At 49.8% G+C, this 23,485-nt stretch overlaps 1 protein-coding gene and 1 long non-coding RNA gene across 3 annotated transcripts in view; one reads left to right on the top strand and one right to left on the bottom strand.

The window, feature by feature from the left end:
• Positions 1-23,485, bottom strand: part of LOC308467257 (protein unc-13 homolog A) — a 123,555-nt gene that overhangs the window by 34,413 nt on the left and 65,657 nt on the right. For both annotated transcript variants that reach the window (XM_080988767.1, XM_080988766.1), the window contains 11 exons: positions 14,154-14,222; positions 12,837-12,926; positions 11,492-11,626; positions 9,087-9,220; positions 8,562-8,647; positions 6,601-6,727; positions 6,421-6,517; positions 4,164-4,307; positions 2,884-2,967; positions 1,706-1,783; positions 271-359 (listed from right to left, as the gene is read on the bottom strand). In XM_080988767.1, coding sequence (XP_080844893.1) covers positions 271-359; positions 1,706-1,783; positions 2,884-2,967; positions 4,164-4,307; positions 6,421-6,517; positions 6,601-6,727; positions 8,562-8,647; positions 9,087-9,220; positions 11,492-11,626; positions 12,837-12,926; positions 14,154-14,222 — 1,133 coding nt within the window. The remainder of the gene's footprint in view (positions 1-270; positions 360-1,705; positions 1,784-2,883; positions 2,968-4,163; positions 4,308-6,420; positions 6,518-6,600; positions 6,728-8,561; positions 8,648-9,086; positions 9,221-11,491; positions 11,627-12,836; positions 12,927-14,153; positions 14,223-23,485) is intronic.
• Positions 3,811-23,485, top strand: part of LOC308467560 — a 212,134-nt gene continuing 192,459 nt past the window's right edge. The window contains exon 1 of the long non-coding RNA XR_013981216.1: positions 3,811-4,085. This is a non-coding gene — a long non-coding RNA (uncharacterized lncRNA). The remainder of the gene's footprint in view (positions 4,086-23,485) is intronic.

Raw genomic sequence — 23,485 nt, 5'->3', positions numbered from 1 at the left:
TTGATGTCATGTTATGTTTTTAAATCAGCCCAAGGTAAAGGTAAAGGGACCCCTGACCATTAGGTCCAGTCATGGCCGACTCTGGGGTTGCGGCGCTCATCTCGCTTTACTGGCCGAGGGAGCCGGTGTTCAGCTTCCAGGTCACGTGACCAGCAGGACTAAGCTGCTCCTGGCGAACCAGAGCAGCGCACGGAAACGCTGTTTACCTTCCCGCCGGAGCGGGACCTATTGATCTACTTGCACTTTGACGTTCTTTCGAATCAGCCCTACCTGGTTGCAAACACTCGACTCAGCTCGTCCAAGACGTTGTTGAGTTTCACTTGTAGCTCCTTAAGGATGTCGCTGGCTTCTGTGTCCAGCTGGAACGGCAGAAGGCAAGAGAGCAATGTTCATCCTTGGAAGATTAATAGGAAGCCCCCCCCCCCAAGGGCAAATTCTCCAGCTAGAGACTTCTTATAAATTTGCATCTCTATCCTACTGAGTCCAAGCCTCTGGCGCAGATGAATGCAGAGTTGCTCGGGGGACTAAGCAGTTTGTAGTCAACCTTCTGTGAGGGAAAGGGAAGTTGTGAGTTTGGCTGGAGCCAAAGACTCTCATGTTCGGCTGGTGCCCCCCTTCCCATTCCACAAAGAAAAGCAGAACAGCCAAGCTATTGGGACTTAGGTCTTCACTGAAGGAAAGACCTTTTCCTCTCCTGCTGTCAGGAATGTGTGCAGGAGCCAGGCCCTGTGACCAGTAGAATCATAGAATCATAGAATCAAAGAGTTGGAAGAGACCACAAGGGCCATCGAGTCCAACCCCCTGCCAAGCAGGAAACACCATCAGAGCACTCCTGACATATGGTTGTCAAGCCTCTGCTTAAAGACCTCCAAAGAAGGAGACTCCACCACACTCCTTGGCAGCAAATTCCACTGTCGAACAGCTCTTACTGTCAGGAAGTTCTTCCTAATGTTTAGGTGGAATCTTCTTTCTTGTAGTAGGATTCTGCAGGACTGGGGCCTTCCTAAGTTTGTTCTGGGGAGGCAAGGCGGGCCACACAGGTGAGGCCATTTGGTAACTCACAGTAACTGGTGGCAAGAGCTGGGAAGGGATATAAGGTCAGCATTTTCCCTTCAGCTCTTTGCCACAGCAACACGTTCCCTGCTTTGCTGTGTTTGACTCCTTGACCATCAGACCCCTGACTTTGTGACTCCTTGCTTCTTGATCCTCAGACCCCTGACTTCATGACTACTTGCTTCCCGACCCTCGGACCCTTGACTTCATGACTCCTTGCTTCCCGACCCTCGGACCCCTGACTTTGTGACTCCTTGCTTCTTCATCCTTGGACCCCTGACTTCGTGACTACTTGCTCCCTGATCCTCGGACCCCTGACTTCATGACTCCTTGCTTCTTGATCCTCGGACCCTCGGCTTCTTGAATCCCAGCTCTCTGACCCTCGGACCCTTGGCTTCCTGACTCCTGGCTTCTGGACTCCCGTTCCTGCTCCCACCCCGCCATCTTGCCCCCGGTCCTGACGTCCCCAGCCGGGACTTCGATCGCCCATGACACCTACCACCCCTGATAGCAGGTGGCGAGTTGAGGGGGCAAAGCTACACAGGACACAGAAAGAGCTCTGCCTTTCCACCTTTTCTCAGCTGCTCTGTGGCCCCAGCCACTCTGTCCTATAACCGGTCCAGCCCCCGAAGACCTTTTAAGAAATGCAAACCTCTTTCCCCCCCATGGCTTCAAACATTTTCTCCAGTTGGACCCGCAGCTGCTGGATGTTGTTCATCAAGATACAGGGCTGCAAAGGGAGAAAGGAAACAAAACGGACACGTCGTTACGAAGGCACTGGGATTCCTAGGAAAGGCGGAAACCTCCTTCTTTTCTTTCTCTAATTATTCCGGGAAGTCGCTCTCTACATCGTGGAGGGAGCACGGAATAGAATTTCCCCCTTTATACAGGAGGCTACTTTGTACACACACACACCACTCTCTCTTGTGCGTCCAGGCCAGCAAACAGCATGATTCGAGTTCAGCGACACCTATGGTTCTTTGCTGAGACAACATCTTCCAAAGCTCAGCCTTCAGCACCCATTGGGAGCTGTCCAAAGTGCTGATTTGGCTGGCCCAGGTTTCATATATCGCCGCCACCAATATTACCCTAAACTCTCTATTCACCAGCAGGTCACGACCATTTAAAATACATAAATTAAAAATAGTTTAAACAAATTGCTGTCCCGGGAATAGGGAGGGCCCTGAAAACGCATTCGAGGCCCGCAAAATAAGGCGGGTATGAGCGCCGACCCGTCCAATTCACCCAGATGGCAATGAAATTAAACTTCACATCTTTGGGGCTGCCACAGAGAAGGCCCTGTCCCAGACCACAACCACCCCAAACATCAGAGGGCAGTGGAACTAGCGAAAAGTCCCCCTCTGCTCATCTTAACTACCGGGAGGATCTGTAGAGAAGGAGCCGGTCTCTCAAACTTTGTGGCCCCAAGTCATTTAGGGTCAACATCATGTGTCCCCAGCCCAGCCCCAGCCCCTTTGGTGCCTCGCTGCTGTTCTTTGGGAATCCCAAATCCATGGGTAGGCAAACTAAGGCCCGGGGGCTGGATCCGGCCCAATCGCCTTCTCAATCTGGCCTGCGGATGGTCCTGGAATCAGCGTGTTTTTACATGAGTAGAATGTGTCCTTTTCTTTAAAATGCATCTCTGAGTTCTTTGTGGGGCATAGGAATTTGTTCATTTCCCCCCCCTTCAAAATATAGTCCAGCCTACCACAAGGTCTGAGGGACAGTGGACCAGCCCCCCCCCTGCTGAAAAAGTTTGCTGACCCCTGAAATCTGTCCTTTGGACACTTGGAGATGGAAGGGGGAAGAGCTACAAAACAGATACATCACCACTTTTTCTTTCTCCTTGGAGCAATGGGAAGCAAAATCCTTGGAGATGATTTCAGCGTATTGCAGCAAGACGTTGCTAATGGTCTGGAAGGGAAAAGAGGAGGGGAGGCTGACGAGACGAAGAAAGCGGGGTGCTATTGTGATAGGAATTTTGAGGTCTTAGATATATGGTAATGTTCATAAGTGTACCAACCAAGCATTTACCTAGATCAGCACAGGAAGGACAACCTGGAACCATTTTGATTCCTAAACTGAGCAAATGTTTTCTCTGCAAGGTCAAAGTGGGAAACCTCCCATTCTCTCTTTCCTCACAAATCCTGTCTTAAGGGCACATTTAAGATATGAATAGGGTGTGAGCCTGTGACCTGGCCCAGGAACTAAGTATTTATCACTACAAAAGACTGGCCAGGATCCCCAGGCAATCCAGTCAAGTAACATGCCAGATAAACAAGGACAGGAGAAAAACAACTTTCAAATTTCTGTTGTAGACCGCCTTTTCTGTGATGTAGGTGTGATGTATCTGAGGGGTGGTCTTAGGTTACACCCCTTCTGTGATGTATGTATGATGTTCCTGGGGGTGGTCTGGATCTACAGGGTGGCAATTTCAAAAGTCTTTATAAGGCCTTGCACACCATTTTTATGGGTTCCTCCTCCTCTCCTGCGGGTGAGGGGAGCACCCTGTTGCAACAGATCCATAAAGATCAAGCTTACTAGCTGCTTTGCTTCTCAATATTCTCTGCTTGGCCTCTGTTATTTTCTCCTACCAATAGGGAACCCATGTAAGGACTCTATATGGGCTCTTGGATACCCCATAAGGGAAAGGGGCAAATTTTGTTTACAACCCTATTGCCTCCCATATGTGTGTGTGTGTGTGTGTGTGTGTGTGTGTGTGTGTATGTGTATATGTATGTATGTGTGTATGTATATATATACAGTGGTGCCCCGCAAGACGAATGCCTCGCAAGACGAAAAACTCGCTAGACGAAAGGGTTTTGCGTTTTTTGAGTCGTTCCGCAAGACGAATTTCCCTATGGGCTTGCTTCGCAAGACGAAACGTCTTGCGAGTTCTTGCGAGTTTGTTTCCTTTTTCTTAAAGCCGCTAAGCCGCTAATAGCCGTGCTTCGCAAGACAAAAAAAACGCAAGACGAAGAGACTCGCGGAACGGATTAATTTCGTCTTGCGAGGCACCACTGTGTGTGTGTGTGTGTGTGTGTGTGTGTATATATATATATATAAGCAACGCTCCTAAGTCGCTGCCATCGCACGGAACACGTTCTTACCTTGGCGAACCTGCGCATGTAGTGGCCCACAATCTGCGGATCGGGGCATTCCAGCTTCTTGATGATTTCGAAGCTCTGGTTCAGCTGGGAAAAGACGTCGACCACCGAGCAGGAGAATAGGGCATGCTCCGACGTTTGCTGGAACTAAAGGGGAGGCAGACGAGAGGGTCTGGTGAGTCGATCGGTCCCATTTGGAGGAGAGGAACCTGGCTTCTTCCTTACAAAACATTTCACAGGAATGGGATTCCGGTGCGGTTTCTCGATTTCAGTAATGATAATGTTGGAGGGGATGGAATAGTTGCCCAGATTGTCTGGGACAGCCAGATGGGTGGGGTATAACAACAACAACAACAGCAACAACAACAATATTTATACATCGCCCATCTGGCTGTATATTCCAAAATATACTATATATATACTATATACTATACTATATACTATATATATACTATATTCCAAAATATATACAAACACAATAAAACATTAAACCTCCCAATATAGGGCTGCCTTCAGGTGTCTTCTAAAAGTTGTGCAGCTCTTTGTCCCCATTGACATCTGACTGGAGGGTGTTCCACAGGGAGGGCGCCACCACCAAGAAGGCCTCGGTCCAGTACACCTGAAGGAGCGTCTCCACCCTCATCATCCAGCCCGGACACTGAGGTCCAGCTCCGAGGGCCTTCTGGCGGTTCCCTCCCTGCGAGAAGCCAAGTTACAGAGAACCAGGCAGATGGCCTTCTCAGTGGTGGCGCCCGACCTGTGGAACGCCCTCCCACCAGATGTCAAAGAGAGAAACAACTACCTGACTTTTAGAAGACATCTGAAGGCAGCCCTGTTCAGGGAAGCTTTTAATGTTTAATAGGTTTTTGTATTTTAATATTCTGTTGGAAGCCGCCCAGAGTGGCTGGGGAAACCCAGCCAGATGGGCAGGGTATGAATAATAAATTATTATTATTTTTATTAGTTGTTGGGATACTGCCAGGGAGATAAAGTCCATCAAGGCCCCCAAGCCGTCTGCCGGACGATCCGTCGACCTCCCCTAGGCACACAGTATCAGCAATTAGCGACATGAGTTTCTAGAAAATATCTTGCCACATTCCAGAGCTCATGCACACTCTATCAGCAGATAATGCACAGCCAAAAGTTGCACTCAGGAGAGCATTATTTACAAGTTTATTCAGCGTTGATCAGAACACAGAAAGACATGACTGCCTGCGTCAGTGTCTCCGACACAGAGAGAGAAACGAAAGCAACAGAAAACATAAACATCCTGTGAACAGGAAATACGCAGACTCTGTGACTCATAGCCTGCTCCCTTTTAAGGTGGAACGGAAATATCCTAACATTAAGCCCTCTGCCTGGTTCCCCGCCACTTTGCTTCTCGCAGCGAGGGAACCGCCAGACGGCCCTCAGAGTCGGCTAGCTGTTCTGCCCAAATCCTCATCCTGCAAGGAGCTTGTGGCCGTGTACATGGCTCTCCAGTCCTCACAACAACCTCACAATAGATTGTAATGGATTGCTTTGAAGCTAATTCAGCGCCAGGTATTGGGGGTCAGATGGGCTACTTGGCTGGGCTCTCCTGATTGAAGCGTGCAATGTTGTGCAATGTGCAAAGTCTGCAATGTTCAGTGAGGCCAGGGGAATTCTGAAATGTCTCTCCAACTTTAAACAGGTTTCAGGCAATGTATCGATACATCGCTCAGGCTTAACAACAACAACAATAATAATAATAATTTATTATTTATACCCCGCCCATCTGGCTGGGTTTCCCCAGCCGCTCTGGGCGGCTCCCAACAGAATATTAAAAACACAATACAGCATCAAACATTAAACACGCCCCTAAACAGGGCTGCCTTCAGATGCCTTCTAAAAGTCAGATAGCTGCTTATTTCCTTCACATCTGGTGGGAGGGCGTTCCACAGGGCGGGCGCCACCACCGAGAAGGCCCTCTGTCTGGTTCCCTGGAACTTTGCTTCTCGCAGTGAGGGAACCGCCAGAAGGCCCTTGGAGCTGGACCTCAGCGTCCGGGCTGAATGATGGGGATGGAGACGCTCCTTCAGGTAAACTGGGCCGTTTAGGGCTTTCAAGGTCAGCACCAGCACTTTGAATGGTGCCCGGAATCGTACTGTCACCACCCAACCCTTATATGACAGGCTTCTTGGATTGCCAAGTAGCCAAGTAGCACACCTGCGAAGAAGATCTAGGGGGTCTTAGTAGACCACAAACTTGATGCTAGTCAGCAGTGCGGTTGATACCCTACCCCATCCTTCTTGTCTCGTTCTAGGGCTCCGTGCAAGAAATCTCGCGAGACTTCCTCGTTCTCATCCAGCCACTGGATAACAAAAGGTTCAAACCACCTAGAAAATAGGAGAGAGAGAGAGGTAGGTAAGAAAATAATCTCAGTTTGGGGGGGAGAGAAAAAAGAGAAATGGGGACTTACGCCGGATACTCTGGAACGCGACTCTTGAAAGAAGGGAGGTCTGTGACGTATTCGTTGTAGAGCCATTTCACCTTAAAGTGCAGGTTCATGTAATCGGCACTTTTGCACAACCGGTGCTTGTCATGCTCTGGAGGGGAAAAGGAAAGACGAGCCTGTATACACCTCGAAGCAGCTCCCCTGCTTCTCTTAAAGGTAAAGGGACCCCTGACAGTTAAGTCCAGTCGCGGACGACTCTGGGGTTGCGGCGCTCATCTTGCTTTACTGGCCGAAGGAGCTGGCGTTTGTCCGCAGACAGTTTTTCCGGGTCATGTGGCCAGCAGGACGAAACCAGAGCAGCGCACGGAAACGCCGTTTACTTTCCTTTGTCAACAACAAATGGTTGCTGTTTTTTGTGTTGACTAAACGACTAAACAACAACAACAACTGTAATTTTATTGGTGTTAGCCACCCTGAGCCCAGCTCTGGCCGGGAAGGGTGGGGTATAAATAAAAATTATTATTATTATGGTGTGGTTGTTTGTTTGTGATCGGCTGTGGTGATCTTTGTTTTCGTGTGTGAGTGGGGTGGGTGGGTGTTTTGGATCAGGTTAGCCATATTGATTTGTATGCTGTTGGTGGATTATTGTCGTTGTCTTGTTGGGCTGTGTATGTGATAAAGGGGAGCCATACCGGGCTAAAAGCATATTATTATTATTATTATTATTATTATTATTATTATTATATCACTCCTACATCAGGTAGTCTGAGCTTGTCGCCACTGCACTCTCTGTTCTATAGCTCTCTAAACCTGTCTAGTCTTAGGCAAAGTGTGTGTGTGGGGGGTCAGGAATGCTGTCCCAATTCTGGGCTGCATCAATAGGAGTATAGCATCTAGATCAAGGGAAGTAATAGTGCCACTGTATTCTGCTCTGGTCAGACCTCACCTGGAGTACTGTGTCCAGTTCTGGGCACCACAGTTCAAGAAGGACACTGACCAACTGGAACGTGTCCAGAGGAGGGCAACCAAAATGGTCAAAGGCCTGGAAACGATGCCTTATGAGGAACGGCTAAGGGAGCTGGGCATGTTTAGCCTGGAGAAGAGGAGGTTAAGGGGTGATATGATAGCCATGTTCAAATATATAAAAGGATGTCACCTAGAGGAGGGAGAAAGGTTGTTTTCTGCTGCTCCAGAGAAGCGGACACGGAGCAATGGATCCAAACTACAAGAAAGAAGATTCCACCTAAACATTAGGAAGAACTTCCTGACAGTAAGAGCTGTTCGACAGTGGAATTTGCTGCTAAGGAGTGTGGTGGAGTCTCCTTCTTTGGAGGTCTTTAAGCAGAGGCTTGACAACCATATGTCAGGAGTGCTCTGATGGTGTTTCCTGCTTGGCAGGGGGTTGGACTCGATGGCCCTTGTGGTCTCTTCCAATTCTATGATTCTATGATTCTAAGACACTGAATCTGCCAGCTGTCTCTCTCTCTCCTGGTGTTTCCTAGCTGTTCCTCACCAAGTGTCTCCCCTCTTTGGACGGTGCCCCTCTGCAAACCGCTGTTCTAAATCCATACTGTCCTCCTGCCCTTAGGAAGCTTCAGGAGAAGAAGGGGAGAGGACAGCTCCCACCATTCCTCCTCAGTCCAGCCCCTGACAGGTGGATGGAGAAGGTCCTCTACTGAGTGAAGGGTCTCCAAAAGGAAAACAGCCCACCCCCTCCCCAGCTCTCAAAGGAAGAAGAAGAAGAAGAGGTTGGATTTGATATCCCGCTTTATCACTACCCGAAGGGGTCTCAAAGCGTCTAACATTCTCCTTTCCCTTCCTCCCCCACAACAAACACTCTGTGAGGTGAGTGAGGCTGAGAGACTTCAGAGAAGTGTGACTAGCCCAAGGTCACCCAGCAGCTGCATGTGGAGGAGCAGGGAAGCGAAGCTGGTTCACCAGATTACGAGTCCACCGCTCTTAACCACTACACCACACTGACTCACCTTCCATTGCATATTTCATATCCTGAGCAAAAAGGTTCCACATCACTTCGGCGCTGATCTTCCCGACGTTCAGCTCTTGGGGGAACCTGGCGAGGGGGTCAGAGGAACCTGGGATGAGACTTCCTCGGGATAAACCTGCCGCAAACATCAGCGGGGGCGGCCGAACCCTCTGAGACTAGTCTGGACCAGACATTTGTGTACCTGGCTTCATGGGATGAGCCCTGCTGGACCAGACGGAAGGTCCACATTGTCCAGCAGATGTCCACAAGCAGGAACTGTGCCTGATAATGCTCTAAAGACCCTGAGAAATTGGGTTCCAATTTCCAGCTGGGGTCCGCAGCCATTAAGACTAGTAGCTATCGATGGACTCGTCCCCCCGCAAGCATTTCTTTGATCTGTTCCCCCCAACATTGTAAACTTTCATCGTAAGGGAATTACGGGCGTTTTCCACCCCACACCTTTTCCCTGCTATAGAACGTTATTTTTAACGTGCGTCAGGCAGAACTGCACCGCTAAGGATCTTACTGGTTGAGGCAGGGTGTGTATGAGTTCTTATCTTCCTCAATGATGGAGACGATCAAGGTGATAAGCTTGGACCAAAAATCCAGATTCTTAATGCTGGGGCCTTGTTCTTCCGGTGGGAGTTCTCCTTTCTTAGTCTGGAAGGACCCGAAACAAAAGACGTATCAGATTAAGCAAAGCTATCATCACAATAGCTCCTTTCCTCAATCAAGAGGAGACTCTTGAGAGTCCCATGGACTGCAAGAAGATCAAACCTCTCCATTCTGAAGGAAATCAGCCCTGAGTGCTCACTGGAAGGACAGATCCTGAAGCTGAGGATCCAAGACTTTGGCCACCTCTTGAGAAGAGAAGACTCCCTGGAAAAGACCCTGATGTTGGGAAAGATGGAGGGCACAAGGAGAAGGGGACGCCAGAGGATGAGATGGTTGCACAGCGTTCTCGAAGCTACCAGCATGAGTTTAACCAAACTGCGGTAGAGAGTGGAAGACAGGAGGGCCTGGCGTGCTCTGGTCTAGGGGGTCACGAAAAGTCGGACACGACTAAACGACTAAACAACAACAACAAATCATCACAATTTCCATTTTCAAGGCCCACCCCCCCCAGAAGTTATTTTCTTGGGGGGGGGGGGACAAGAGGAACTGGAAATGCAGCTGGAATCCTATTGGGGGACCAAAGATTAGCTCAAGGTTTCAACTCCCCATCTTCCCTGAATATTCGGCATACTGGCTGCTGAGAATTGGGATCCTACAACATTTGCAGAATCGCAGGTTTTCCTGTTCTATATCTAAGAGGCGGCATTCTTCCTCTCTCAGGAGAGAATGCCTCTTCGATATAGAGGTATTCTCTCTCATGTCTTGCATGCGGTAAGAAAATGCTACTCCTAAGACCAAGGCTATAATATATAATAAATATAAATTTACATAAAGGTAAAGGGACCCCTGACCATTAGGTCCAGTCGTGAATGACTCTGGGGTTGCGGCGCTCATCTCGCTTTATTGGCCGAGGGAGCCGGCGTACAGCTTCCGGGTCATGTGGCCAGCAGGACTAAGCTGCTTCTGGCGAACCAGAGCAGCACACGGAAACGCCGTTTACCTTCCGTCCGGAGCGGTACCTATTTATCTACTTGCACTTTGACGTGCTTTCGAACTGCTAGGTTGGCAGGAGCAGGGACTGAGCAACGGGAGCTCACCCCGTCATGGGGATTCAAACTGCTGACCTTCTGATCGGCAAGTCCTCAGCTCTGTGGTTTAACCCACAGCGCCACCCGCGTCCCATAAATTTACATAAATGCAATAAATAAATGGCTCAAGGCTGGAGAGCAGATCCAGTTTTTGGGGACAAAGGGGAATCCCATCGACTGCTTGGTATCGCTTGACAAACTGCCTTTCTGCTAGGATGGGGTGGTAGTGCAGTAGGCAGTGGGGGGAAACCCCGCTATAAATAAGTCAGAAATTAAATTGTTATAACAAAAGAGGGGGAAAAACTATAGAAAACAGCTTAGAATTTCTTTTTGCTCTCTGGCGCCTCCTGGTGTTGCATGTTTATAACGCATTCAAAACGCTGTTTCTTGACTAATGTAGCTGAGTCCAGGGTCAAAATGCCAGCAGCTCTGTCTTGGGACAGACAAAGCCTGGGAAATACCGATCTGCAGCTGCCGGGGCCATGTCCACCTGTAGCCTTATTAGACTTTACCGACTGGTTGGGTCTGCGTTGCTCCCGGACGGGAGGAAGGAAGGAAATCAAATGACACTGAGGTTGATTCAGAGAAAGAGTTTATTCTGCTCTCCGGATAGCAGAAGGCACTTGCATGATCAGTTCCCAGCAAGTCCAAAGAAATGAGAAATTTCATGCAGTATATATATCCTCCAGGCACCCTCTCCCCCCTTCCCCAGGAATCCAACCACGTCAGCTTATACACGTAAGTTGACATCCATGACCATAAACAGATATTCCTGTTCCGGTACTCTTGACCAAAAAAGGTTGTTCCTGTTCCTATACTCTTATCTTGGGGCAGGAGGTCACCGACTCTGAGAACACTCCTGGCACCATTCCCGGGTCTCTTGTCAGACCTGACAAGGTCTGTGCGTCTTTTGTGGTCAGGATGTAAGATAAGACCCAGACGTGCCATCTCTGCTCCACTCGGAACTGGCAAGGCCATCCATTGCCGTCACGGACTGATAAAGGAGAGGGCTTTGAGCACTTGTTTATACAGCCGTCTTTCTGTTTATACATTGACTCAAAAGCTCAAGTTAATGCATTTTAGAAATGTTCCCTTGGAGAAGGAAAAATGTGGATTTTGGGTCCCGTTTCAGACTGACTGCACAGAAACCCATTCCTTGCCCCCCAACTCAGATACCCCCACCCCATCTCTCGGTGCCCTGCATGATAGAAACCCCCGCAAATCTCACCGGATCGGTCTGGTACTCCCGACTGTAGAGCTCGTGGCAGTTGTTGAAGATGTACTCGTACGTGGAGTTGAGGCAGGCCTTCACGCAGTCTTTCACCACCTGGCTGGCTCGCGGGGGACTCTGAAGCTCCTGGACCTGCACGAGACTCGCACTCGTTACCCCTGCCCCGCGGTGGTTGCAAAAACCCAAAACAGGGGAAGCTCAGGTCTCTGGGTAAATCTCAGGCCTCTTCCCCTGCCCTATTACAATGGACGCTCGGGTTGTAGCCTTATTGGAGTTCACCGATTGGGTCTGCGTTGCTCCGGGACAGGAGGAAGGAAGTCAAATGACACCGAGGTTGATTCCAAGAAAGAGTTTATTCTGCTCTCCGGATAGCAGAAGGCACTTGCGTGGTGAGTCCACAGCAAGTCCAAAGAAATGAGAAGTTTCATGCAGTATATATATCCTCCAGGCACCCTCTCCCTCCTTCCCCAGGAGTCCAACCACGTCAGCCTATGTACGCAGGTTGACATCACATATGTTCTTGCTCTGGTATTCTTAACCATAAAAGGGAATTCCTTCCTGTACTTCTGACCATAAAAGGATCTTCTTCTTCCTACTCTTATCTTGGAGGAAGAGGTGTCATTTCCGAGAACGCTTTTGGCCTTGTTCCGGACTTAGGTCTGTGCGTCTTTTGTGGTCAGCACATAAGATAAGGCACGGACGTGTCTTCCCTGTTCTACTGGTGCAGTCAGGATCATCCCTGCCGTCACAAACTGATAAAGGAGAGGGCTCTGAGCACAGCCGGGTTTTTGTTTATACATTGACTCAGAGCTCAAGTTAATGGATTTTAGCTAAGGAAAAATAAGGATTTTGGTGCAGTTTCAAACTGCCTGCACAGTCAGTTTTTGGGTTTGGGAAACCCATTCCTTCAGGGTTGCGAACGTGATCCGAGCGGGATGCACGTTTGCAACCTGCAGCGGCGCATCTGCGCACGCGTGGGTTGTGATTCGGCGCTTCTGCGCATGCACAAAGTGCAATCTAGCGCTTCTGTGCATGCACGACCCCCGAAACCCGGAAGTAACCCGTTCCAGTACTTCCGGGTTTCACTGGGCCCATAACCCGAAGAAACGCAACCTGAAGTGTCTGTGACCCGAGGTATAACTGTACTTGGAAATGCCGTCGGGGACCGAAACTGGGTCCTCCTGCATCCGAGGCAGACCACGGGATTGTAGAGTCAGAACGGACCCCAGCGGTCATCTAGTCCAACCCGCTGCCATGCCACTGAGCCGCACAGCTCTTCCCCCCGAACTCAGCAGCGGCGCTGGGAAACGCAGACAAGTGCTCAGCTCCTTGCGATCATTACCTTCATCCGGAAAAAAGTGATGCTGGTCAGGAGATCCACCGTCGATTTGAGGTCCTGCAGCCGCTCTGGGCTGCTGGCAGGGAAGTTATTCTGCCGGGGAGGAAAGCAGAGAGAGGGCATAGGTCATTCCCCGCCTTTTTGCACTCCTAAACATAAGTGAACAACGCCCCACCCGGAGCCCCTTTTGCCAGTTTGCATTTCTTAGTTCAGAAAGTATTGCTCTCTCCTATGCTACTCAGTTCAAGAGGGTTCTGGGAGCTTCTCTGCGTGAAACAAGCAGAAGGTTCGTGGTGTTTGGGTTATTCCTTCCGAGAAGCTGAGTACAGCTGGCTTAAACTGTACTCTTTCTGTATCTCTTTCTGTCAAGGTCACGCTGGCTATAAAAAATAAAGTCAAACCTCGGATCCCAAACGCCTCTGCTTTGGAACGTTTCGGCTCCCGAACGTCAAAAACCCAGAAGTAAATGCTCCGGTTTTCGAACGTCTTTCGGAAGCCGAACGCGCTTCCGGAATGGATTACGTTCGACAACCGAGGTTTGACTGTAGGGCCAGAAAGAGCCCTACAGTCAACTTCATTTTCTCTATCGATCTCTTTTCCTGTTGTTGTGGTGTCCTGTTCATTGTATCCTTAGTGTTAAGGTTTAAATTTATTATATATATATATATATATATATATATATATATATATATATAAAATTGGTTTTACATATAATCACATTACGTAACCTCACATCCTTTTCTTTTATCTCTTTTGGCTCTTTTATCTCTTCCCTCTTTCCCGTCTAATGGTTTACAAAATTAAACTTTGCATCATTACATTTCCTTTCTTATCCTTTCCATTTCCTAAAATATTAAATTACTCAGCCTGAATAGGAAGCAATTTCATCTTACAAATCTTCAGATAACCTTGCTAGTGATGTTTCACGTTCTCTTTCGCTCTCTCTTCCTTCTGGTGTCCTCTATTTCCTAAATAACTCGTAGGAAAGCTCTGCCTGGTCCAGCCTCACGTTTCTCACATTGCATAACCAGATATTACATCTGGAGATTGCAGAAACTACAAGCGAAAGAGTTTTGGAGCCTGAGCTCGCTCGGTTTCCTCTTCCCTCCTCATTCCTCTTTCCTTTTGTGTCGTCTGCTTGGCCTCTGTTATTTTCTCCTACTGATAGGGAACCCGCTTAAGAATTCCAGACGGGCTCTTGGATACCCCATAAGGAAGTGTTTTAAGTTTTTACTCTGTCGGAGTTCTGCTCCGGATCAACACTGAGCAGAATTCCACAGCACCTTTCTCAGTCGCAAGCATTCACACACACAGACGTACCCGGTACATAGAGAGATCGATCCGTAGGGAGTTGTGCAGCTGATCCAAAAGTTTGACAAACCGTTCTTTCTGCAAAAAGAGACAGGCCCCAAAAGCAGGTAAATGAAGTCACAGAAGGCACAGCGCTACCACCCCCCTGGCCCCACAAAAACAAACCTCCCACCCTATCCTTCCGTACTTGTTTCAACCCCTCCTCCCTACCCACCCACCCTCAACCCTCTCCATTAGGGAAATCCTGGCTTTTATTACTTATTTTTTGGAGAGAGAGAGAGAGAAAATGTGCAAGCGCCTTGGGGCAGGGACCTTTCACTGGGATGGAGAGCTAAGCACCTTCCTTATTGGAGCAATTTATGCTGAGCCAAAACCTTGCTTCCTGGAGGGTAGAATTCACAGCACCCATTGGTTCTCCCCTGGGCGCCAGTCTGCAAACAGTTTAAACCCCCCTCCTGATCTATTTCACCTCTGTTTGCTTGCTTTCCTCAAAGGGGGGCAGGCAGTACCCTAGACTTGGCGGGGGGGGGGGGAGGAGGCTAATTCTCGTGGCTGAGGAAGAGCTTTCAGAAATTCTGTCCTTTAAACAGCACCCCCAGCCCTCTTCTTCTGTTTTCAAAGGGGTCCCCTTTGAAGCGGCTGCAACAGGGGGTCTTTTTCTCTCCCTGCTGAGAGTTCACGCTTGGAGCTAGCAGTTGCTGAACTCCTGGGCTTAACACCTTCGGGGCAAGCGCCTGATTTAGAGAAACTGCAACTCCTTCACCCAGGGAAACCCAAACACTCTCCCTGCTTGCTTTGCTTCTTTGCGTGCGAGCGAGAGTGGGCCATACCTCTCCACTTATCTCAGCCTTCCTCAACCTGTGGGTCCCCAGATGTTGTTGAACTACAACTCCCATCCCCCCTAGCTAGCAAGGCCAGAGCTCAGGGATGATGGGAGTTGTAGTCCGACAACATCTGGGGACCCACAGGTGGAGAACCGCTGAGCTAAGAGGACAGAGGGGAAGCTCTTCCATAAGCCAGGCTTCCTCAAGCTCGGCCCTCCAGATGTTTTGAGACTACAACTCCCATCATCCCTGACCACTGGTCCTGCTAGCAAGGGATCATGGGAGTTGTAATCCAACAACATCTGGTTGAGGAAGCCTGGTGTAAACTGAGCTTAAGGCAGCCTTTCTCAACCTGCAGGTCCCCAGATGTTGTCGAACTACAACTCCCATCACCCCTAGCTAGCAAGGCCAGAGCTCAGGGATGATGGGAGTTGTAGTCCAACAACATCTGGGGACCCACAGGTTGAGAAGCGCTGACTTAGCTGGTCCCAGAGATGCAATCGTGACAGGGCTCTAGGGCCACATTGTGTCGTCACCTTTACTCCAGAAGAGGGTATTTTTTGGGGGGTGGGGGAAGCCCATGTTTTTGACCCACGCAGGAAACAGAGATTGACCTGAGCTACGTGCCCATGACATTTCCACCAAGATATCCCCCCTCCCCACCACCAAAGACTCTTAGCGAAGCGGGAGGGGACGAAGGACTCAGCGTTTGTGCGACATGGCATGCAGACAGCGAGAACAGTCCTTTAGGAGGAGGTCAGCCCCCCTCAGCCCACCGAGCGACCCCCCCAAATCTCCACCCACCCACCCAATTAAGCTAAGTCCCCCTACCCCACTATCTGCCTGACACCTGCTCTCCATGCCACCCCAAACCCATATCTATGACTCCCCACTCGGTTGCTTCCCTGTTTCTTAATAACGCCGTGCATGCGCTCCTATGCGCAGCGCAGAAGGCAGGGGCGCCACAGGCAAAAAAGGAAGCGTTGTGGGGTCCGGTGGAGAGGGCATCTCTCCCAACCCCCCCAAATGCTGCACGCCGATATTAAGAAACGGATGTCAGGCCTGTTGTCACGACAAGTGGTTGTGCGCAGTTGCAGGGAATGTGTATTGGGTGCCTACAAGTGTATGGGCAATTTATCTGGAAGATGAATGGTATTTCGGAAGTTGGTGATCTGGCACGGTTCTTGACCCTTGTTAAATTCTTTGACGGCATGAAGAACAGCCGAATCAGTTGGGAGGGAGTGCTAGCGCTGGGGACCTTCTTTGATGTTGGACATTGCTTTTTTTAATAATAATAATAATAATAATAATAATAATGGGACGTGGGTGGTGCTGTGGGTTAAACCACAGAGCCTAGGTCGGCGGTTCGAATCCCCGCGACGGGGTGAGCTCTCATTGCTCGGTCCCTGCTCCTGCCAACCTAGCAGTTCTAATTTCACCGCAGTGGACAGTGAGCTGTGGAAGATGAACTGCAGGGAATAGGAACAGTTTTGCAATGTGACGAATGGGACTTCTCCTAACATCCGTAGTCCAGAACAGGAGACAGACCTTTGCAAGTCAAGCTGTCATTGTAACCCTTGTTTATTCATTGGGATGAACCCTACTATAAGGCATAAGGCTCATTGAGATCAATGGGCTTAAAGGAATCATGCCCTTGATTTTGGTGGGTTGTAGTCCTCACTTGGGACGCGGGTGGCGCTGTGGGTTAAACCACAGAGCCCAGGGCTTGCCGATCAGAAGGTCGGCGGTTCGAATCCCCGCGACGGAGAGAGCTCCCGTTGCTCGGTCCCTGCTCCTGCCAACCTAGCAGTTCGAAAGCACGTCAAAGTGCAAGTAGATAAATAGGTACCGCTCCGGCGGGAAGGTAAACGGTGTTTCCATGCGCTGCTCTGGTTTGCCAGAAGCGACATGACCTGGAAGCTGTATGCCGGCTCCCTCAGCCAGTAAAGCGAGATGAGCGCAGCAACCCCAGAGTCGGCCATGACTGGACCTAATGGTCAGGGGTCCCTTTACCTTTAGACCACATTCTGGTCCACTGAGTGGGGTTAATCTCATAGCCTATATCGTCCTCCCATTGTTTTTTGATTACGTCTGGGGGACGGACACACATGGTCAACAAAGCCACGCCTTCCTTGGATGATGTGGAAGGAGCTGTCCAGTCCTCTGGTGCTGAAGTGAGAAGCAATTGCCTGCCATGTTGGTACTGTGCGCTGTCCGATTGACCGGTGCTGAAGCAAAGTTCAGCCTGTGAACTGTGCAGTCTCCCCAGGGCTAAAGGGACACCCAGTTGCGTACGTGTAAGAAGGGAAGCAACACACTAACCTTGCCTATCGCCCCAGTTAGCAAAATGTCTTTGGCTGGCCTCCAAGATCTGCCGTCCACCCCCAAACACAGAACAACCAAACACCCCTCCGCTGCCCACTATCTCTGCTCCCCCCTCCACCTCTAGCTGAGCCCTCCTTTCCCCTCAACCCGCCCACCCCCTACCCCACTCCACCCCCACCCCCTACATCTCCCTTGACCGCTAAGGTTGCGAGAGACAACGGAAAAGCAATCCTTGCAACAAAAAGAACACGGTTGCACATCCGCCACAACACAGCCTTCGTAGCACCCCTTAGCACCGGCACACAGAGGGTTAAAGCGACACAGTCTGGTTTTTTGGGGGGAGAGGGAAAACGCCCAAATTTTAGGCTCTCTCTGAGAGGGAAAAAGAAGAAAGAAAGAAACACGGTTTGTACAAAGCCTAACATTTGATTTCTATCAAAATGATCTTTTTTTTTTTTCTTTTCTTTTCGAAGCCGCGATGGAGAGAAAACGAGAGACCAAGAAAACAAAGACAGTCCTGTCGAGGGCTAAACACATCCCTAACCGCAAAACAGAATTGGTTTTATACAGAAGCAGAGCCGGAGGCTTGTTCACACACACACATCGCGGTCGCAGTCGGTAAATCAGACATTCCCCAGACATAAACTTCGCCCGTGTTTGTGCGATGTTTTGCCGTTTCGTTTTTGCAATCAGTCGCCTTTGACAAACCAGGCAGGGCTGTTGTTCTTGGCCTTCAGAATTGGGTTGGGTGCAAACCTCCCTCTTTCTCCACAGCCCTGATTTCTGTTAACGTGTTGAGGCCCCACGGCCTCAACCACAGACCCCCAGTTTTGCTGCATGAACAAGCCTCCGGCCGTCGACTTTTGGAAAATGCACAGAGAAGAGAAAAAACCTGTTTTCAAAAACTCCTGTTAAGTTAAAACGGCGTGGCAGAGTCGTCGGGAAAGGGGCTCAATGTACAAGGTCACTTCCCTCAGCGCAGCTGATATGCACCTAGCTGAGATTCCCACACTCTCCCTGCACATCAGAACTGAAATCCACGTTGCCGCTGGTCTATGTGTCCCTGTTGCCAATAGGACCATAGCTGTCAACTTTTCCCTTTTTTAAAGGGAAATTCCCTTATTCCGAATAGGATTCCTCGCAGGAAAAGTTGACAGCTATGATGTGGGCTTCCCTGCCTCTGACACAACACCATGGGGTTTTGTAGTCTTCAAGCTGCACCAGCGTATGCTGGGCAAAGACTACAAAGACCGCATGCAGTGAGAGTGCGAAAGAAGTCAACACCTACCTGCCTCATATCTGCAATTCAATCCACTCGGCTGCCTGCCTTTTTGTGTTTTAAGAATGTAAGAATATCAGAAGAGCCTGGGGCCAGCCTAGTCTCACAGTGACCAACTAGATGCCCCCAGGAAACCAGAAACAGGATTTGAACCCAAGACCAACTCTCCCCTCCTGCGATTTCCAGCTGCTGGTTTTCAGAAGCACCCCAACTGTTGACGCAGAGCTATGATCATGGCTAGCCGCCATCGATTGCCCTCTCCTCCACGAATTTGGCCAATTCTCTTTTAAAGCCATCTAAGAATAGAGGGCCTCACAGCCTCCTCTGTGTATGGGATGTGATACATAGATAGCAGTCAAGTACAACATATAGGGATGCAGGTGGCGCTGTGGGTTAAACCACAGAGCCTGGGACTTGCCGATCAGAAGGTCAGCGGTTCGAATCCCTGCGACGATGGGGTGAGCTCCCGTTGCTCAGTCCCTGCTCCTGCCCACCTAGCAGTTCGAAAGCACATCAAAGTGCAAGTAGATAAATAGGTACCACTCCGGCGGGAAGGTAAATGGCATTTCCGTGCGCTGCTCTGGTTCGCCAGAAGCGGCTTAGTCCTGCTGGCCACATGACCCGGAAGCTGTACGCCGGCTCCCTCGGCCAATAAAGCGAGATGAGCGCCGCAACCCCAGAGTCGGCCATGACTGGACCTAATGGTCAGGGGTCCCTTTACCTTTAAGAATAGAGGGCATCACAGCCTCTTGTCTGTGGGATGTGATACATAGATAGCAGTCAAGTACAACATTCCTAGAGTGGACATGAAAGGGGATGTTTCCTCCAGCCCGTCGGAACTTCCTGTTTCCTCCTGGGCTGGGGCAAACTTCCTTTGCATGTGAAACGACAGAACTGAGACACAGTCATCCTTCAAAAAATTCACGTTCATCTGAATTTTCCAATACAGTTCTCCAAATAAATGGTGTTTACCAAAATGCATTTATTGAGTGGAGAAGTGTGCCTAAATAATAATAATAATAATAATAATAATAATAATAATAATAATAATAATTTATTTATACCCCGCCCATCTGGCTGGGCTTCCCCAGCCACTCTGGGCGGCTTCCAAAAAAATATTAAAATACTGTAATACATCAAACATTAAAAGCTTCCCTAAACAGGGCTGCCTTCAGATGTCTTCTAAAAGTCTGGTAGTTGTTGTTCTCTTTGACATCTGGTGGGAGGGCGTTCCACAGGGTGGGTGCCACCACCTAGAAGGCCCTCTGCCTGGTTCCCTGTAACTTGGCTTCTCGCACCGAGGGAACCGCCAGAAGACCCTCGGCGCTGGACCTCAGTGTCCAGGCTGGACAATGGGGGTGGAGACACTCCTTCAGGTATACTGGCCCGAGGCCATTTAGGGCTTCAAAGATCAGCACCAACACTTTGAACTGTGCTCGAAAATGGTGTACAAATATGCATTACACTAGGGGAAATTGCTTGCACGTTTGTGTTGGCTGACTAACGTGTATGCTAGCAAAAGGTTGTTCAATGAGGGGGGTGGGAAATATATTTAAGTGAGAGCGGGCGCGTCAGCGTGAGCGGTAACTGAGGCGCCGAGCTCACCGCAAATTTCCAGCATCCCAGTAGATTCCCCTTCCCCTTCAACTTTAACTTTCTGCCCTCCAAACTTTTCCTCTGCTCCCGAACCAGTTGCAACCCAGAACGTGGTTCGCCAACCTGACCCCCGGACTGGATTCCCTTCTGACTGCTGGACAGCTCCCCACCTACTGTATTTTTCGCTCTATAGGACACACCTTTCCCCCTCCAAAAATTAAGGGGAAATGTGTGTGCGTCCTATGGAGCGAATGCAGGCTGCTTGGCTTCAGCGATAGCAACGTGGAGCCTCCGAAGCGCAGAGGGAGTGGTCCCTCTGCGCTCCCGAGGCTACGCGTTGCTTTCGCTGAAGCCTGGAGAGCGAGAGGGGTCGGTCCACCCCCTCTCGCTCTCCAGGCTTCAGAGATAGCCGCCTGAAGCCTTTGGAGCACAGAGGGAACTCGCGCTGCGCTCCAAAGGCTTCGGGTTCCTTTTGCTGAAGCCGGGAGAGCAAGACTCTCCTGGCTTCAGCAGAGAGGGAGAGCTGCGCAGCGCCCCTTCGGCGAAGCGGGAGGAGAAATGGAAGGGGCTCCGTTTCTCCTGCCGCTTCGCTGAAGGGGCGCTGAGCAGAGAGGGGGAGAATTTTTTTTCTTGTTCTCCTGCTCTAAAACAAGGTGCGTCCTATGGTCGGGTGCGTCCTATAGAGCGAAAAATACGGTCTCTGGTGTGAAAGCTCAATTTCTCCATCATGCTTTCCAAGATAAGGCTCAAAATGTCTCCCTAGCACAGCGCTTCACTAAGTATCCCTTCTGAGTCTTAGCAGGCGACAGTAGTTGCACTGGGGGAAATGATCTCAAGATCGGCACCTTTCCAGACTTTGCCACGCCTTTCCCGCAAGGCACAAACCATCGCCTTCCTGTAGCATTCCTGACTTAGTCGTCGTCTTCATCAATCTATATATCAACATTTTGAGGCCGGGGATGAACTGCCTCGCTCATAACAAAAGCCAGGAATTCTATGAACATGAAAATCGGAGTTGCTTCAGCCCCAGAGGGAAGCAAGGAGATATTTCAGACGTCGCTCCTTGATTGGTGGAAATTATTATTTCACATTTATCTTATGAGCTTTCTTCCATCGTGGAACGCAAGATGGTGTACATTAAGTCCTCAGACAATCTCTCATCTGGGGTCTCACATGTGTGGTGTGGGATTATGATAGGGTTGCCATGTTTTGAAGAGCGAAAAAGAGGACACATTTTCTGAGTTCTACTTTAAACTAAGGGTCGCTGTTGTGACAACTCTCCTTTTAAATACCCCTCCTACATGTAGGGGGACACGGGTGGCGCTGTGGGTTAAACCACAGAGCCTAGGGCTTGCCGATCAGAAGGTCGGCAGTTCGAATCCCCGCAATGACGGGGTGAGCTCCTGTTGCTCGGTCCCTGCTCCTGCCAACCTAGCAGTTCGAAAGCACCTCAAAGTGCAAGTAGATAAATAGGTACCGCTCTGGCAGGAAGGTAAATGGCGTTTCCGTGCGCTGCTCTGGTTCGCCAGAAGCGGCTTAGTCCTGCTGGCCCCATGACCACATGGTCTAAACCACGGAGCCTCTTGGGCTTGCCGATCGGAAGGTCGGCGGTTTGATGGTCATTTGTGGACCTTAAGGTCCTCCGTGGGGCATACCAGGAGAGGCGGTCTCGTAGGTACGTGGGTCCTAGGCTGCATATGTCAGCAAGACCTGAAGAGGGCATGTCCTGGAAAAGGAAGACATATGGCAACCCTAGATTGTGGCCACCTCCACCTTTGTCCACGCCCACCATTGGTGTGTGGCCTCTGAACGGTGTCATCTTGTAGCCTTATTAGACTTTACTGATTGGTGGGCTCTGCGTTGCTCCCAGACGGGAGGAAGGAAGTCAAATGACACCGAGGGTTGGTTCAGAGAAAGAGTTCTTTATTTCTGCTCTCTGGAGCAGCAGAAAGGCACTTGCGTGGTCAGTCCACAGCAAGTCCAAAGAACTGAGAAATTTCGTGCAGTATATATATCCTCCAGGCACCCTCTCCCCCTTCCCCAGGAATCCAGCCACGTCAGCTTGTACATGCAGGTTGACATCACAGATATTCCTGCTCCGGCACTCTTAACCATAAAAGGGTTTTCCTTCCTGTACTCCTGACCATAAAAGGGTATTCCTGTTCCTACTCTTATCTTGGAGCAAGAGGTCACCATCTCCAAGAACACACTCTGGCGCTGTTCCCAGACTAGGTCTGTGCGTCAGACTGTGTCCAGGACGTAAGAGAAGACCTAGACGTGTCATCCCTGTTCTACTGGAACAGTCAAGGCCATCCTTGCCATCATGAACTGATAAAGGAGAGGGCTCTGAGCACAGCCGGGTTTTTGTTTATACATTGACTCAGAGCTCAAGTTAATGGATTTTAGCTAAGGAAAAATAGGGATTTTGGTGCCTGTTTCAAACTGCCTGCACAGTCAGTTTTAGGTTTGGGAAACCCATTCCTTCAATCTTTCGGTTGAGGCTACCTCGTTGGGTTAATCGCGCAGTTCACTAGAGGAGAGGAAACATGTACACAATCCTGAGCTCCTTCGAGGAAGGCACGGCGATATATTTAGAAATGAACAGCATTCCTAATAACTCGAGCACCTTAGGTCGACTAAGCCAGGAGACCTCAGTCCGGTTGCAGGCTGTGACCACTTCTACAGAGGACCCCAACAAAAAAAGTCGCCGCAGAACAGGCCAAGTCACATTCCCTACAATTTGCCTCTTATTAAATTATATTAATTTAGCAGAGTTGAAATTAGACCATGTTTCCCAATCATACTGGCCGGCTCCCAGTCGCACTGCATCATGGTTTTGGTAGCCCCTTGCCTTGCGTGCCCTTTCTCCTCCAGTTCTTCCCCATTGGGTTTCTGGCCGCTTTTGGACTACAGTCCCCATCATCCCTGACCACTAGTCCCGCTAGCTAGGGGTGATGGGAGTTGTAGTCCGACAGCGACTGCTGGAGAAACCCTGTGATTACCGTATTTTTTGCTCTATAAGACTCACTTTTTCCCTCCCAAAAAGTAAGGGGAAATGTGTGTGCGTCTTATAGAGCGAATGCAGGCTGCGCAGCTATCCCAGAAGCCAGAACAGCAAGAGGGATCGCTGCTTTCACTGCGCAGCGATCCCTCTTGCTGTTCTGGCTTCTGGGATTCAGAATATATTTTTTTTCCTCCTCCAAAAACTAGGTGCGTCTCGTGGCCTGGTGCTTTTTATAGAGCGAAAAATACGGTATAAGGTCGCAAAGCAAAGCCAGTGCTAAAACACCGTTGCTGATTCCTGCTCTGCAAAAACT

Source organism: Podarcis pityusensis (genome assembly GCF_964106645.2).
Source record: "Podarcis pityusensis genome assembly, chromosome: 18".
NCBI lineage: Eukaryota > Metazoa > Chordata > Lepidosauria > Squamata > Lacertidae > Podarcis > Podarcis pityusensis.
This window is presented reverse-complemented; position numbering and strand designations above follow the sequence as displayed.